This window comes from Zalophus californianus, chromosome 6 (genome assembly GCF_009762305.2).
Source record: "Zalophus californianus isolate mZalCal1 chromosome 6, mZalCal1.pri.v2, whole genome shotgun sequence".
Taxonomy (NCBI): Eukaryota; Metazoa; Chordata; class Mammalia; order Carnivora; family Otariidae; genus Zalophus; species Zalophus californianus.
The window spans coordinates 119,754,052-119,771,959 of record NC_045600.1 but is presented as its reverse complement, the minus strand read 5'-3'; the positions used below and the strand labels follow the sequence as shown (position 1 = coordinate 119,771,959).

Genomic DNA, 17,908 nt, shown 5'->3' with positions numbered 1-17,908 from the left:
GAAAGAAGGCACTAGTGAAGGAATGGAGGAACAAAAAAGACATAATATCAATTTAAAAAATAAATACCAAAGTGACACACACAAATCCTGCCTTATTAGTAACTAAAATAAAAGTAAATGGTTTTCTTTTTCATTAAAAATAATAAAGTACTGGATGCCTGGGTGGCTCAGTTGGTTAAGCGACTGCCTTCAGCTCAGGTCATGATCCTGGAGTCCCAGGATTGAGTCCTGCATCAGGCTCCCTGCTTAGCAGGGAATCTGCTTCTCCCTCTGACCCTACCCCCTTTCATGTGCTCTCTCTCTCAAATAAATAAATAAAATCTTTAAAAAAATAATAAAGTACTTTATTTTTTTTAAAAATTGAATTTAATTGTATTATGTTATGTTAGTCACCATACAATACATCATTAGTTTTTGATGTAGTGATCCACGATTCATTGTTTTCATATAACACGCAGTGTTCTATGCAGTCCATGCCCTCCTTAATACCCATCACCGAGCTAACCCATTCCCCCACTGCCATCCCCTCTAAAACCCTCAGTTAATTTCTCAGAGTCCATAGCCTCTCATGGTTCATCTACCCCTCCGATTTCCCTCCCTTCATTTTTCCCTTCCTTCTCCTAAAGTCCTCCATGCTATTCCCTATGCTCCACAAATAAGTGAAACCATACGATAATTGACTTTCTCTGCTTGACTTATTTCACTTAACATAATCTCCTCCAGTCCCATCCATGTGGATGTAAAAGTTGGGTATTCATCCTTTCGGATGGCTGAGTAATAGTCCATTGTAGATATGGACCACATCTTCTTTATCCATTCATCTGTTGAAGGGCATCTCGGCTCTTTCCACAGTTTGGCCATTGCGGACATTGCTGCTATGACCATTAGGGTGCCTATGGCCCTTCTTTCACTACATCTGTGTCTTTGGGGTAAATACCCAGGAGTGCAATTGCTGGGTCATAGGGTAGCTCTATTTTTAATTTTTTGAGGCACCTCCACACTGTTTTCCGAAGTGACTGTACCAACTTGCATTCCCACCAACAGTGTAAGAGGGTTCCGCTTTCTCCACAACCTCTCCAACATTTGTTGTTTCTTACCTTGTCCATTTTTGCCATTCTAACTGGCGTAAGGTGGTATCTCAATGTGGTTTTGATTTGAATTTCCCTGATGGCTAATGATGTTGAACATTTTTTTCATGTGTCTGTTAGCCATTTGTATGTTTTCTTTGGAGAAGTGTCTGTTCATGGCTTCTGCCCATTTTTTGACTTGATTATTTGTTTTTCGGGTGTTGAGTTTGAGAACTTCTTTATAGATCTTGGAAATCAGTGCTTTGTCTATAGTGTCATTTGCGAATATCTTCTCCCATTCTGTGGGTTGTCTCTTTGTTTTGTGGACAGTTTCCTTTGCTGTGCAGTTTTTACCTTGATGAAGTCCCAAAAGTTCATTTTTGTTTTTGTTTCACTAGCCTTTGGAGATGTATCTTGAAAGAAGTTGCTGTGGCCAATGTCAAAGAGGTTACTGCCTATGTTCTCCTCTAGGATTTTGATGGATTCCTTTCTCACATTGAGGTCATTCATCCATTTTGAGTTTATCTTTGTGTATGGTGTTAGAGAATGGTTGAGTTTAATTCTTCTGTATATAGCTGTCCAATTTTCCCAGCACCATTTATTGAAGAGACTGTCTTTTTTCCATTCGATATTTTTTCCTGCTTTGCTGAACATTATTTGACCATAGAGTTGAGGGTCTGTATCTGGGCTCTCTACTGTGTTCCATTTGTCTATATGTCTGTTTTAGGGCCAGAACCATGTTGTCTTGGTGATCACTGCTTTGTAATATAGCTTGAAATCAGACAACGTGATGCCCCCAGCTTTTTCTTTTTTGACATTTCCTTGGCAATTCGGGATCTTCTCTAATTCCATAAAAATTTTAGGATTTTTTGTTCCAGAAATTTGAAAAATGTCATTGGAATTTTGAATCGGGATGGCATTAAAGGTATAGATTGCTCTGGGTAGCATAGACATTTTAACAATATTTATTCTTCCAATTCATGAACGTGGAAGGTTTTCCCATCTTTTTTGTGTCTTTTTCAATTTCTTTCATGAGCATTCTGTAGTTCCTAGAGTATAGATCTTTTACCTCTTTGGTTAGGTTTATTCCGAGGTATCTTATGGTTTTTGATGCTATTGTAAATGGAATCGTTTCTCTAATTTCTCTTTCTACATTTGCGTTGTTAGTGTATAAGAAAGCAACTCATTTCTGTGCATTGATTTTGTATCCTGCCACATTACTGAATTGCTGTATGAGTTCTAGTAATTTGGGGGTAAAGTCTTTTGGGTTTTCTACATCAAGTGTCATGTCATCTGCAAAAAGGAAGAGTTTGACTTCTTTGCAAATTTGAATACCTTTTATTTCTTTTTGTTGTCTGATTGCTGTTGCCAGGACTTCTAGTACTATGTTGAACAATAATGGTGAGAGTGGGTATCCTTGACATGTTCCTGATCTTAAGGGAAAGGCTCTCAGCTTTTCCCCATTGAGGATGATATTCACTGTGGGTTTTTCATAGATGGATTTTATGAACTTGAGGAATGTTCCCCCTACCCCTATACCCTGAAGAGTTTTAATCAGGAAAGAATGCTCTATTTTTTCAAATGCTTTTTCTGCATCAATTGGGAGGACCATATGGTTCTTCTCTCTCCTCTTATTAATGTGTTCTATCACATTGATTGATTGCAAATGTTGAACCAACCTTGCATCCCAGGGATAAATCCCACTTAGTCGTAGTGGATGATCCTTTTAATGTATTGTTGGAGCCTATTAGTTAGGATTTTGTGAGAATTTTGGAATCCATATTCATTAGGGATATTGGTCTGAAATTCTCCTTTTTGATGGGGTCTTTGCCTGGTTTGGGGATTAAGGTAATGCAGACTCATGGAATGAGTCTGGAAGCTTTCCTTCTGTTTCTATTTTTTTGAAACAGCTTCAGGAGAATAGGTATTCTTTCTTCTCTGAATGTTTGGTAGAATTCCCCAGGGAATCCATCAGGACCTGGACTCTTGTTTTTTGGGAAGTTTTTGATCACTGCTTCAATCTCGTTACTGGTTATTGGCCTATTCAGGTTGTCAATTTCTTCCTGTTTCACTCTTGGCAGTTTATAGGAATCCCGGAAGGCATCCATTTCATCCACGTTGCTCAGCTTATTGGCATATAATTGTTGATAATAATTTCTAATAATTGTTTCTATTTCCTTGGTGTTTGTCATGATCTCTCCCCTTTCATTCATAATTTTATTATTTTGGGTCCTTTCTCTTTTCTTTTGGTTAAGTCTGGCCGGTGGTTTATCGATCCTATTAATTCTTTCAAAGAACCAGCTTCTAGTTTCATTGATCTGATCTACTGTGTTTCTGGCTTCTAATTCATTGATCTCTGCTCTGATCTTAATGATTTCTCTTCTAATGTGTGGCTTTGTTTGTTGCATTTTCTCTCGTTCTTTAAGGTGTAAAGTTAGTTGGTGAATTCAGGGTTTTCTGGGTTTTTTTTGACTGAGGCTTGGATGGCTATATGTTTCACCCTTAGGACTGCCTTTGCTGTATCCCATAAGTTTTGGACCGGTGTGTTTTCATTCTCATTGGTTTCCATGAATTGTTTAAGTTCTTTGATTTCCTGGTTGACCCAAACATTCTTGAGCAGAGTGGTCTTTAGCTTCCAAGTGTTTGAAGTTCTTCCAAATTTTTTCTTGTGATTGAGTTCCAGTTTTAAAGCATTGTGGTCTGAGAATATGCAGGGAATAATCTCAGTCTTTTGGTATTGGTTGTGACCTGATTTGTGACCCAGTATGTGGTCTATTCTGGAGAAAGTTCCATGTGCACTCGAGAAGAATGAGTATTCTGTTGTTTTAGGGTGGAATGTTCTGTATATATCTATGAGGTCCATCTGGTCCAGTGTGTCATTCAGAGCTTTTCTTTCTTTGTTGATTTTCTGCTTAGATGATCTGTCTATTGCTGAGAGTGGAGTATTGAGGTCTCCTACAATTAATGTATTGTTATCAATATGACTCTTTATTTTGGTTAACAGTTGGCCTATGTAGATGGCTGCTCACATGTTGGGGGCGTAGATATTTACAATTGTTAGATCTTGTTGGATAGACCCTTTAAGAATGCTATAGTGTCCTTCTGTGTCTCTAACTATGCCAGCTTTCTTTTGAGGTCCACTGGCATGGAAGATCGATCTCCATCCCTTCACTTTCAGTCTGGATATATCTTTAGGTTCAAAATGAGTCTCTTGTAGACAAAATATGGATGGGTTCTGTCTTTTTATCCTATCTGCATCCCTGTGCTGTTTTATGGGACCATTTAGGCTGTTTACATTGAGAGTGATTATTGAAAGATATGAATTTATTGTCATCATGTTGCCTGTGAAGTCCTTGTTTCTATAGATTGTTTTTGTAAATTTCTGTTCTATATTACTTTTGGTGTCTTTCTCCTTTTACAGAACCCCCCTTAATATTTCCTGAAGGGTCAGCTTAGTGGTCACATATTCTTTCAGTTTCTGCCAGTCTTGGAAGCTCTGCATCTCTCCATCCATTCTAAATGACAGCCTTGCTGGATAAAGTATTCTTGGCTGCATGTTCTTCTCGTTTAGTACCCTGAATATGTCTTGCCAGCCCTTTCTGGCTTTCTGGGTCTCTGTGGATGGGTCTGACGTTATTCTGATGTTCCTCCCTCTGTAAATAAGGAATATCTTCCCCCTAACTGCCCTTAAGATGGTTTCCTTGGTTCTAAGATTTGTGAGTTTTACTATTACATGCCAGGGCATTGGCCTGTTTTCCTTGATCTTGGGAGGGGTCCTCTCTGCCTCTAGGACATGAATGTTTGTTTCATTCCCCAGATTAGTGAAGTTCGCAGCTATGATTGGCTCAAATATATCTTCTGGGGTGCCTGCGTGGATAAGTTGGTTAAGCGACTGCCTTCGGCTCAGGTCATGATCCCAGGGTCCTGGGATCGAGCCCCTCATTGGGCTCCCTGCTCAGCCAGAAGCCTGCTTCTCCCTCTCCCACTCCCCCTGCTTGTGTTCCCTCTCACACTGTCTCTCTCTCTGTCAATTAAATAAATAAACAGAATCTTAGAAAAATATATATATCTTCTAGTCCTCTCTCTTTCTATCCCTTCAGGGATCCCAATAATTCTGACATTGGAACGTTTCATGGTGTCACTTATTTCTCTGATTCTGTTTTCATGGATTTTGAGTTGCTTCTCCCTGGTCTCTTCTTTTCCTTCTTTTCTGTCAATTGGTTTTGTAGATCACTAATTCAGTCTTCTGCCTTGTTCAACCTAGCTGTTAGATTATCTAGATCAGATTGGATCTCATTGATAGCATTTTTAAGTTCTGCCAGTTCATCTTTCATTTCTGCCCTAGAGACTCTACATTGCCATTAATCGACTTCTCCATTCTAGCTATTGTCTTCACAGCTGCTACCCTGAAGTCCATTTCTGACATCTTGGTTATATCTGTATCCATTTGTAAATCTGTGGCAGAAATTACAGTCTCTGAGTCTTTCCTATTTTGGGGGTTCCTCCTCCTACTCATTCTGTTGAGGGGTGGTTGAGGGAATGTACAGAGTCTAAATTATTGACCACAATCCAAGCAAGATGCACCTGTTTTATGGGGACCTTAGGGTTGTTGGCCTCTTATTCTCCCAGCCTGTGTTCTGGGGGAGGGGCCTGCTGTGCTGTTACTCAGGCAACCCTGTTTGGGCAGAGTTCCTCTGCCCTCTGTGGCAGGGGATGGGCTCAGTGAAAACTGGTTTTTTGGGGCTTTTGTTCTCTGGCAGCTTCCCCTGGTGGCTTTCTGCATCTCTTCTGAGAGTCAGCAGAAGAGATTGTTTCCAACCCTCTGCCTCAGAGCAGAGAGATTGCAGTCTGTTCTTCAGTGAACTCTCCAGGCCACACTGTCTCTGTTTCTGTTTGTGTTTCTGTAAACTGCAGCATCCTGGGTTGTGCGCTTCTCAGCAGGGCTCCCAGTCCTTGTCTCCAGGTCAGGGCACAGGAGCATGTCTCTGCCCTTTGCACTTCTAAAACCACCAGCCGCCCCCAGTTTGCTCATGCGGCCCCACCGCTCCAGGTTTCAGTCCAGTGGGAGTGCCCTAAAGTCCTTTCCCTGTTGCTACTGGTCTGCAAGTCTGTGCCCTGTCCCCAGCTCGGGAGGCTATTGCTCACTGGTAGTGTAGGATTGCCATGGATTCCTCCCCCTTCAGTTTATCTTCGGATATGTGCCTGGGAATCAGGGCTCCCCACTTCATACCTTGAAACCAACTGCCTGTGATACTCTGTTTTTAGAGATCCAGATCTATCTTCTTACATCTCAGGTTGATTTCATGGGTGTTCAGAGTGGTCTAGTAGATATCTAGCTCAATTCCGGGGACTGGTTGGAATCGGGTCCCTTACACCTCTTCCATCTTTTCGTCCCCCCAAAGTAAATGGTTTAAACACCCCAATCAAAAGGCAAGAATCGACAGAACAGATTTTTAAAAATATAATTCAAATATATGCTGTCTATAAGAGACACAGTTTATATTCAAAAACACAAGTAGATTGTAAGTGAAAGCATGGAAATAAGATATGCCATGCAAGCAGTCACAAAAAAAGAGAGCTTGAGTGGTTATATTAATATTAGACAAAATAGATTTCCAGAAAAAAATAAAGGACATTTTATAATAAAAAAAAGAGTCAATTCACTAAGAAGACATAACAATTATAATCATACATGGACCTATCAAGAGAGCCCTAGAATACATGAAGCAAAACCTGACAAAATTGAAGGGAGAAATAAGATAATTCAACAATAATATTGGAGCCTTTAGTTCCTTACTTTCAGTAATGGATAGAAAAACTGGATGGAAGATTAACAAGAAAATAAAATATTTTAACTCTATAAAGCAACTAGACATATTTATAGAACTTAACAATAGCAGACTACACATTCTTCTTCAGTGTACACAGACAGATCTCCTCCATTCTCCAGGAAAAAATTCTATGTTCAGCCATTAAATAAGTTTCAATAAATTTGAAAGATATGAAATTATACAAAGTATCTTCTTCTAAATGAATTTGGAAGTCAATAATAGAAATTTCGGAAATTCACAAATGTGTAGAAATTAACAATATACTCCTAAATAATGAGTCAAATAAGAAATAAAAGGAGATTAGAAAATACTGAGATGAAATAATAGAAAGACAATATTTTAAATCCTTTGAGATTCTGCACCAGCAGTGGTTAGAGTGAAATGGATACTTGCAAATGTCTATTTCAAAAAAGAAGAAATACCTCAAATAGATAACTTTTCACCTTAAGATAGTAGAAAAAGAGCAAAATGACCACAGAGAAGTGAAAAGAATGAAACAATAAAGATTATGTTGGAAATAGACAAAAAATGGAATAGAAAAACAATGGAAAAAATAAAACCAAAATGTTGTTCTTTGAGAAGATCAACAAAATTAATAAACCCTTAGCTACACTAACCAAGAAAAAAAGAAGATACACATTACTAAATTAAAAACTGGAAAACGGGACATTACTACTGACCTCACAGGGAAAAAAAAGATTATAAAGGAATACTATGAACAACTGTATTTCAATGAATTAAATAATGTAGACACAATAAATTAATTTTTGGGAAGACAAATGATCAAAACTGACTCAAGATTTACAACAATTAGGATGACTATTATCAAAAAACAAAACCAAACTCAAAAGATAGCGAGTATTGGCTAGGATGTGGAGAAATAGGAACTCTTGTACACTGCTGGTAATGTGTCACTACTATGGAAAACAGTATGGAAATTCCTCAAAAAATTAAAAATAGAACTATCATATGATCTGGCAATCCCACTCCTGGATATATCTCAAAAGAAATCAAAAAAGGGGTCTCAAAGTCATCTTCATCCTCATGTTTATTGCAGCATTATTCATAATAGCCAAAATTTGGAAACAATCCCAATGTGCATACATAGATGAATGGATAAAGAAAATATGGTGCATACATACACTGGTATAGTATTCAGTCTTAAAAAAGAAGGAAATTCTACCATTTGTGACAACATGAGTTATCCCAGAAGACATTATGCTAAGTGAAATAAGTCAGATGCAGAAGGATATTCCATGATTTCATTTATATGAGGTACATAAAATAGTCAAACTCACAGAAGTAGAGAATAGAATGGTTGCCAGTGGATGGGCAGAGTGGGGAAAATGGGGAGTTGTTCCTTGGGTAAAAAGTTACAGTTATACACACTAAATAAGTTCTAGAGATTTGCTGTACCACACAGAGACTATAGTTAACAATTCTGTGTGGTGCACTTAAAAACTTAAGAGGGTAGATCTCATGCTGTGTTCTTACCACACACACACACACACACACACACAAGGGACACACGAAATGTTTTAGAGGTGATAGATGTGTTAAGAAACTTGTTTGTGGTGATGATATCACAGATATACACACATGTCTAAACTCATCAAAATGTATAATTATATATGTGAAACTTTATTAAGTATGTCTCAGTAAAGTTTTTTTTTAAAGGAAGTAAATCTGGATAGACCTATCAAATACAGGGATTTAATTAGTAATTAAAAGCCTTCCTATCAAGAAAACTGTAGACCTGGATGGCTTCACTAGTGAATCCTACCTAACCTTTAAAGAATTAACACCATTCTTTCACAAACTCATCTAAAAAAATTGAAGAGAAGGGATTACTTCCAAACACATTTTATGAGGACAATATTATTTTGATACCAAAACCAGACAGATATCACAAATGATGAAAACCACAGATCAGTATATCTTATGAATATGTACACCAAGATCATCAACAAAATAGTAACAACCTGAATCCTGTAATATATAAATTTGATTATACACCAATGACCAAGTAGGATTTATCTTAGGAATGTAAGAATAGTTCAGCATACAAAAATCATTTAGTGTAAAATTCCATGTTCAGAGAATAGGCAAAAAAAAAAAAAATCACGTTCATCTCAGTAGATGCAGAAAACAAATTTGACAAAATCAAGCATTATTTCATGATGAAAACACCCAACAAACTAGGAATAAAAGGTATCTTCTTCAACCTGATGAAGGGAATCTATGAAAAATCCCCAGCTAACAACATAGTTAATGATTTAAAAAAAAAGAAAGAAAGAAAAGAAAAAAGAAAACTTCCACACTAAGCACAGGAAGAAGATATGATGATGTCCACTCTCACCATTTCTATTCAACATTGTACTAGAGTTTCTACTCAGAGCAGTTAGGCACCTGTCAATAATAAAAATAATAAAACACATCTTATTGAAAAAAATAAGCAAAACTATATCTTCAGATGATATGTTTTTATATATAAAATATCAAAGGAATCTAAAAAAAAAAACCTAAACTATTACAACTAATTAGTTCAGCAAAGTCATAAAATACAAGATCAAAAGAAAGAAAGAAAGAAAGAAAAACAAAGAGAAAAGAACTCTACTAACTAGGTTGATCCTAGCCAAAATGTAAAATAAGTGATATCACTACTGACCCCTGCCACTTTCCCATGTAACTCCTGTTTTACTCAATAGGAATAAATTTTGTGAATCACCTGCTCACAGTACAACACACAACTTGTTATTGCAGAGTGCAGACAAGGGGCCTACGTTTCTCAAGCTGACTACTTTGTTTTTTCCAACACAGCCCACTCCTCTGATTGACTAAATGCAATTTTGAATAGCACCTTGACCAAGTGGATGCCTGGAAAGGAACAGGTACTTTAGAGAAGAGAGTATTTGTCAAGTTGCTGAATAGACTATGAGCTCACAGAAGGAGCAATTCAATTTTTCTAGGTGCTCAGGTGATGATTAAGACAGACTGTGAAGCATCTCATTTCCAAATTTACTGATTTTCATAACATGCCTGAGATAAATATTTTTAAGTTAAACTTTTTTATTTTGGAACAATTATAGATTCATATGCAGTAGTAAGAAATAATAGAGGTCCCCTGTATCCTTTACCCATCTTCTCCAAATGATAACATTTTGTCAAACATTTAGAATATTGACAATGGTACAGTCAAGATACATAACATTTCCACCACCACAATAATGTTACATGTTGCCCTTTTATAGCTACATACATTTTTTTCTCACCTCCATCCTCTATTTAACCTGTGACAACCACTAATGTGTCATCCATTTCCATAATTTTGTTAATTCAAGATTATTGTAGAAAAAAATCATATAGAATGCTACCTTTGGGATTGGCTTTTTCTACTTTGATCCAAGTTACTGAGTAGATGCTTCCCTTTTATTACTGAATAGTGCTTCATAATACATTGGGCAGAATAATAGCATACTTAGTATGCCTTAAACACCAGATCCTGTGAATATTTTATGTCAAATGGAAAAAGGACTTTGAAGTTGTGATTAAGAATCTTTTTTTTAAAGATTTTATTTGTTTATTTGTCAGAGAGAGAGCACAAGCAGGGGGAGTGGCAGGCAGAGAGAGAGGGAGCAAGGAGCCTGATGCAAGACTCTATCCCAGGGCCTGGGATCATGACCTGAGTTGAAAGCAGATGCTTAACTGACTGAGCCACCCAGGCATCCCTTAAGTTAAGAATCTTGAGATGAGAAGGTTATCCTGGATTATCAAGGTTGACCCAGCATCATCACAGGGTTGTTATAAAGAAAAGAGTGACAGGAGAGTCAGAGAAGGAGATGTGAAGAAAGAAGAGGTAAGTGATTTGATGTGAGAATGACTGAACCCACTGTTCCTGGCTTTGAAGTTGGAAGAACAAGACCAGTACTCAAGGAATACAGGAGGTCTCTAGAAGCTAGGAAAAGCAAGGAAACAGTTTTTCACCTGGAGTATCCAAAATAAACAGTCCTTCCAACACTTGGTTTTAGATTTGTGAAACCCACTTTGGTTTTTTGTTGAGTTCTAAAAGTTCTTTATATATTCTCCGTACTGGTTCTTTGTCAGTTATGTTGTTGTAAATATTTTGTCCCAGCTTATCTTTACATCCTCTTAACAAGATTTTTCACAGAACAAAGTTTAGTTTTGAAGAAGTCAACTTATCAATTTATCCTTTTCTGGTCATGCTTTTGAAAACAGTACAAGACCTTTTCTTCACAGGCCTAAATCCTAAAGATTTTCTCCTGTGGTTTTTCTTTAAGCTGGTGATGCATTTTGAATTATTATTATTTTTGTATAAAGAATGAGATTAATTTTTTAAAAATAGATGTCTAATTTTTACACCATATATTGAAAAGGGACTCTTCCCTCCATCGAATTCTTTTCAAACCTTTGTCAAATGTGTGTTGGGCATATTTGCAATTGGTGTGGGTCTCTTTCTGGGTTCTCTCTTCTATTCTATTTATGTGCCTGTTATTCCACAAATACCACACAGTCTAATTTACTGTAGTTATGAAATTAGTCTTGAAATCAGACACATTAATTCCTCCAAATTAATTCTACTTTTTCAAAACTGTTTTAGCTATTCTAGTTCCTTTGCATCTTAATATAAACTTTATAATAATCTCCATCTCAACAAAAATCTTGCCTATATTTTATTTATTTTTAAATTTTAATTCCAATATAGTTAATAGACTGCTATATTAATTTCAGGTGCAAATGTAGTGATTCCACAATTCCACACATGACCCGGTGCCCATCACAAGTTCACTCCTTAAACCCCATCACCTATTTCACCCATCCCCCTACCCACCTCCCCTCTGGTAACTATCAGTTTCCTCTGTATAGTTAACAGTCTGTTTCATGATTTGTCTCATTTTTATTCTTTGCTCATTTTTGATTCTTAAATTCCACATATATGTGAAATCACATGGTATTTGTCTTTTTATGACTCACTTTGCTTAGCATTATACTCTCTAGCTCCATGCTTGTCATTGCAAATGGCAAATTTTGTTCTTCTTTGTGGCTGAATAATATCCCATTATATTTATACACCCCATCTTCTTTATCCATTCATCTAGTGATGGACACTTGCCCTGCTTCTATAATTTGGCTATTGTAAATGATGTTATTATAAAAATAGGGGTGCATGTATCCCTTTGAATTAGTGTTTTTGTATTTTTGGGGTAAATATCCTGTAGTGCAATTACTGGATAGTAGGGTAGTTCTATTTTTAACGTTTTGAGGAACCTCCATAATGTTTTCCTCAGTGGCTGCACCAGTTTGCATTCCCACAAACATTGCAACAGTGTTCCTTCTTCTTCACATCCTCAACAACACTTGTAGTTTCCTGTGCTGATGATTTTAATCATTCTGACAGTTGTGAGGTGACATCTCATTGTGGTTTTGATTTGTATTTCCCTGATGAGGAGTAATATTGAGCATCTTTTCATGTGTCTGTTGGCTATCTGATGACTTCTTTGGTGAAATGTCTGTTCATGTCTTCTGTCCATATTTTAATTGGATTATTTGTTTTGGGGATGTTGAGTTGTTTAAGTTCTTTATTTATTTTGGATACTAACCCTTTACCATGTATGTCATTTGAAAATATCTTCTCCCATTCCATAGGTTGTCTTTCAGTTTTGTTGATTGTTTCTTTTGTTGTGCAAAAGATTTTTATTTTCATGTAGTTCCAATAGTTTATTTTTGCTTTTCTTTCCCTTACCACAGGAGATATATCTAGAAAAATGTTGCTATGGCTGACGTCAGAGACAATACTGCCTGTGCAGTCTTCTAAAATTTTTGTGGTTTCAACTCTCAAATTCAGGTTTTTAATCCATTTTGTGTTTATTTTTGTGTATTGTGTATTTTGTGTTTCATTCTTTTGCATTTAGCTGTCCATTTCTCCCAACACCATTTATTGAAGAGACTTTTCAATTTCCCATTGGATATTCTTTCCTGCTTTTGTTGAAGATTAATTGATTATATAATTGTTGATTCTTTTCTGGATCTTCTTTTCTGTTCCTTTGATCTATGTGTCTATTTTTTGTGCCAGAACCAAACTGTTTTGATTACTATAGCTTTGTAATATAACTTGAAGTCTAGAATTGTAATACCTCAAGCTTTGTTTTCTTTTTCAAAATTGCTTTGGTTATTTGGGGGTCTTTTGTTTCCACATAAATTTTAGGATTTTTGGTCTAGTTTGGTGAAAAATTCTCTTGGTATTTTGATAGGGATTACATTAAATGTGTAGCTTTTTTGAGTAGTATAGACATTATAATAATATTTATTCTTCCAAACCATGAGCGTGGATCTTTCCATTTCTTTGTGTTGTCTTGAGTATCTTTCATCTGTTTTGTTATTTATTTATTTATTTATTTATTATTTATTTATAAATAAATATTTTTTAAACAATTTTTTTCATTTTATTTGAAATAATATATAAGAATATAGTGTGCAAAATTTAGGGGCAACATCATGAAGAAGTGTAATGAACTGAAATCAATTTTACAGCTGTGATTCCTAACCAGAAACACCACTTGGTAAGTAACATGAAAAGCCATGATTGTAGTTCAGAGCAGAAGCAGTTGTCTTGCCAACGTGTGTGCTCTCACCTCAGACAGTTGGAGGAGAAGTAAAGTGCATGTGTTGCACTGCAGGAAGTGCAAAGTCTGCCCCCACCATACACATAGGATGACAAACAAGATATTTAAGATATGTGGCTGAGGAGATATAGAACACAAAGTTAAAAAATACAATGGTGTCAACTGTTAATAGCACCATGACAGTGACTATATCCCAATGCTATTAACTAACTTGACCTGGGCCTGGGCGAGGCCTCCGCCGCAAGTCCTGCATGGGTGCTGCCGCCCGGTGCCAGTCTCGGCGTGCCCGGGGGACCCTGTGGCAGGCGGCGTGCGTGCACTGGGACGCCAACACCAGGCACATGTTCAGGAGCTCCCGGGTTTGGCACAGATGCTGGACCATGCGGTGGTCGCTCAAGGAAAGGCCAGCTCCCGGCTTGGTTTCATTCCACTATGTGTACAATACAGATTAATAAGCAGTAAGGAGCCAATGTATAAACAGCAGTTACATATTTTTAAATTCCCCTTTTGTACAATTTAAAATAAAACATGTATACACTCTCCTCTCTTTCTACTGTACTTTAACACCACAGGATATCAATTTTCAAGCCTATATTACCTGAGAGACATATATGAAGTTTGGAAGAAAAATAAGGCAATTTGGTTTACAATGTTGATAGTTTTAGCTTACTTAATGCTCTAATGGAAAAAGCAAATCCTCATTCATATTATTAAATCATTTCAAGACTCAATGCTATCAGTATCTTATGGTCACACGAATTCAGGACAAATGGTGACACCTCGATCTTAAGTCCCTCCGTCAACAGTCAGTGTTTATGCAACTACAGACTTAAGAACATATGCATCCTGGCTTAATGTTGCTGTGAGCCTGAATTGGTTCTTTTCCTTTTCCAACAGTCAGGATTTAGGCGTTTTTGTTCTTCAGCCAAAGCCTTTGCTTCTAACGTATACATCCTTCTCTCTTCATTCTTCATTTTCTTCCACCTGTCGCCGAGGATCACGCTTATGGCTCTGTTATCTTTCCCTGGGTACATCTGAGTATATTCAACTCTATATTTTTTGGCAAAAAGCATGAAGGCATTCATTGGTCTTTTGCACTTGTTAGGAGAAGTGGCGCTCACAGTCCCTGAGCTGTGGGTTTTGACAGCTTTAGCATACAAGGAATTGGAAGAGAGCTGTGATGATCCTGGTGAGCCACAGTTTTTACTGACTCCAGATCTTGCAAAGTCTTGACCTCCAGGCCCTCCACAAGACAAAGATGCACGACGCTGATGAGCCATACTACTTCACACATAGACTGCAGAAGAATCCATAGGTGTGAAGTCATAGCTTTTAAATGTATCAAAAACACCTGAATCATCAAAATTAATGGCATTGGGGTGTCCAGGAGGTAGACATACATCACCAATATGAATCTCACAACATGGGATGCCATGCTGTACCACAGTCAAGCTTGGATAAAATGATGACCAACCTTTATTCTTAACATAGAAAGGGTGGTCCAGCTTACACTCTACAGTAAGTAAACCATCTTCCTCTGTACCGGGATCAAAAGTCAACTTCAGTACAGACTCACCAAATGATACACTTTCTTCATGTGATAACAACTTTAGACCATCAGAACCATAGCCCTTGTGAGTGCCCACTTGGAGATCTTCTTCATTATCACAGCCTTCGGTTCTAGCAAAATCTTCAACATCCTGCCATTCCTTTTTGCTTCCCTTATGAAAGCACAGTCGTGTGCCTTTCAGAAAACAGTGCCAAGCAGTTGAAGGCCAGGAATTGCACCAGCCCAAATCATCATCATCGGAGAGGGAGGACATGCAGAAAATGCCAGATTCTGACTCACTATTTGCCCTTTCGTGTCTGACTGGTGTTTCCTCCTTCCAGTGATGATGAGGGAAGGCTGACTCGCTCTTAGAAGAGGATACAGGTGGAGGGCGTGCATAGGAATGTAAACTTTTGCTAGTAGCTATGATGTGTACAGGAGATGATCTGTTGTAGAACGAGCACTGCATAAGTGGACTCTGTGGGCTGGTGGCAATATTTGCTAATTCTGTTAGCCAGTCCACCTCATTTTCACCATAAGTATTTTCTGATATGTCTGAGGTATTTTGGTTCCAAGATGGTCTTGGATACTCTTGATGTGAAACATCTGAACTTAGCTGGTATATGGCAGATTGGGTAGGATCACTCTGAACAGCTTGAAGTTCAGGAAGGTCATCAAGCTCCATGTGCTCATCACAGGAGTTGTATCCAGGTGAGGATGGCAAGTTTTCATTACACTGCAGCAACTCCAGTGAGTCATTCATTCCTGAAGCTTGCTTGTCCATCACCAGCAGGAGTTTCTGTACTGCATTAGGCATCTGATTTGTCTTCACTTCCCACACCATGTTATGGTGCTCCGACAAACCCGTCGCCATTACCAAGTCTCTATAAATAAATATTTTTAAAATAGGCTTCATGCCCAGTGTGGAGCCCAACCCAGGGCTTGAACTTATGACCCTGAGATCAAGACCTGAGCTGAGATCAAGAATTGGATGCTTAACTGACTGAGCCACTCTGGTGCCCCTTTTCTTCGGTTTTTTAGAGTTTTCAGAGTACAGGTTGTTCACTTCTTTGGTTAGGTTTATTCCTAGGTATCTTATTGTTTTAGGGGCAATTGTCAGTGGGATTGTTTTCTTAATTTCTGCTGCTTAATTATTAGAGTATAGAAATGCAACAGATTTCCGTACATTGATTTTGTATCCTGTGACTTTACTGAATTTGTTTGTCAGTTCTAGCAAATTTTTTGGTGGAGTCTTCTGGGTTTTCTATATGTAGTCTCATGTCATCTGCAAATAGTGAAAGTGTTTCTTCTCTCTCGCCAATTTGGATGACTTTTATTTTTATTGTTGTTGTTGTCTGATTGCTGTGGCTGGGATTTCTAGTACTATGTTGAATAAAAGTTGTGAGAGTAGACATCCTTGTCTTGTTCTTTTGACATATGGCTTTCCCTCTAGCTTTGTTTTGACATCTATTTCCATGATAAATGTTTCTCTCAGGTTTCCCCCATTGAATATAATGTTCACTGTGAGTTTTTCATATATCACCTTTATTATGTTCCGGTATGTCCCCTCTAAACCTACTTTGTTGAGGGTTTTTATCATGAATGGATGTTGTACTTTGTCAAATGCTTTTTCTGCATCTATTGAAATGATCATATGTATTTTATTGATCATATTATTTATATTACAAATGATCATATTATTTGTATTTCTGTGGTATTGGTTGTTATTTTTCCTCTTTCATTTGTGATTTTATTTAATTGGGTCTTTTTTCTTTTTGGTAAGTCTAGCTAGAGGTGTATTAATTTTATTAATTTTTTTTCACAGAGTTACCTCTTGGTTTCATTGATTTGTTCTACTGTTCTGTTTTTGGTTTGTTTTTGTTTTTGATTTTAGTTTCTATACCATTATTTCTGCTCTAATCTTTATTATTTCCTTCCTTCTGCTGGTTTGGGATTTTGTTTGTTGTTCTTTTTATAGGTCCCTTAGGTGTAAAGTTCAGTTGTTTATTTGAGATTTTTCTTGCTTCTGAAGTAGGACTGTATTACTATAAACTTCCCTCTTGGAACACTGTTGCTGCATCCCCAAGGTTTTGGACCATTGTGTTTTCTTTTTCATTTGTTTCCATGTTCTTTTTGATTCTTTCTTTGATTTTTGGTTGACCCATCCATTGTGGGTCATTAACCTTCATGCATTTGCTGTCTTCCCAGATTTTTTTCTTGTGGTTGGCTTCTCGTTTCATAGTGCTGTGGCCAGGAAAAATGCATGGTATGACTTCGATCTTTCTGCATTTGTTGAGGGTTGTTTTGTGGCCTAACCTGTGATCTATTCTGGAGACTGCTCCATGTGCACTTGAAAAGAATGTGTATTCTGCTGTTTTAGGATGGAATGTATCTAAATATATTTTGAATATATCTGTTAAGTCCATCTGGTCCAGTGTGTCATTCAAAGTCACTGTTTCCTTGTTGATGTTCTCTTTAGATGATCTGCCTCTTGATGTAAGTGGGGTATTAAACTCTCCTACAATTATTGTATTACTACTGGTTAGTTCCTCTGTGTTTGTTATTAACTCTTTTCTGTATTTGGGTGCTCCCATGTTGGGTGCATAAATATTTACAATTGCTATATCTTCTTGTTGGGTTGTCCCTTTATTATTATATAGTGTTCTTCTTTATCTCTTGCTACAGCCTTTGTTTTAAAGTCTGCTTTGTCTGGTGTAAGTACTTTTACTCTGGCTTTCTTTTGATATCTATTTCCATGATAAATGTTTCTCCGTCCCCTCACTTTCAATCTGCAGGTGACTCTAGGTCTGAAATGAGTCT

At 37.3% G+C, this 17,908-nt stretch overlaps 2 protein-coding genes across 3 annotated transcripts in view; one reads left to right on the top strand and one right to left on the bottom strand.

Moving 5' to 3' along the window:
• Positions 1-17,908, top strand: part of GABRG3 (gamma-aminobutyric acid type A receptor subunit gamma3) — a 764,363-nt gene that overhangs the window by 219,683 nt on the left and 526,772 nt on the right. The window lies entirely within an intron of this gene.
• On the bottom strand, positions 14,275-15,962 carry LOC113910129 (HMG box-containing protein 1-like). Its single transcript, XM_035728222.1, is given in 1 exon segment — positions 14,275-15,962. A coding segment is annotated over 1 exon segment (1,572 nt). The 3' UTR covers positions 14,275-14,390.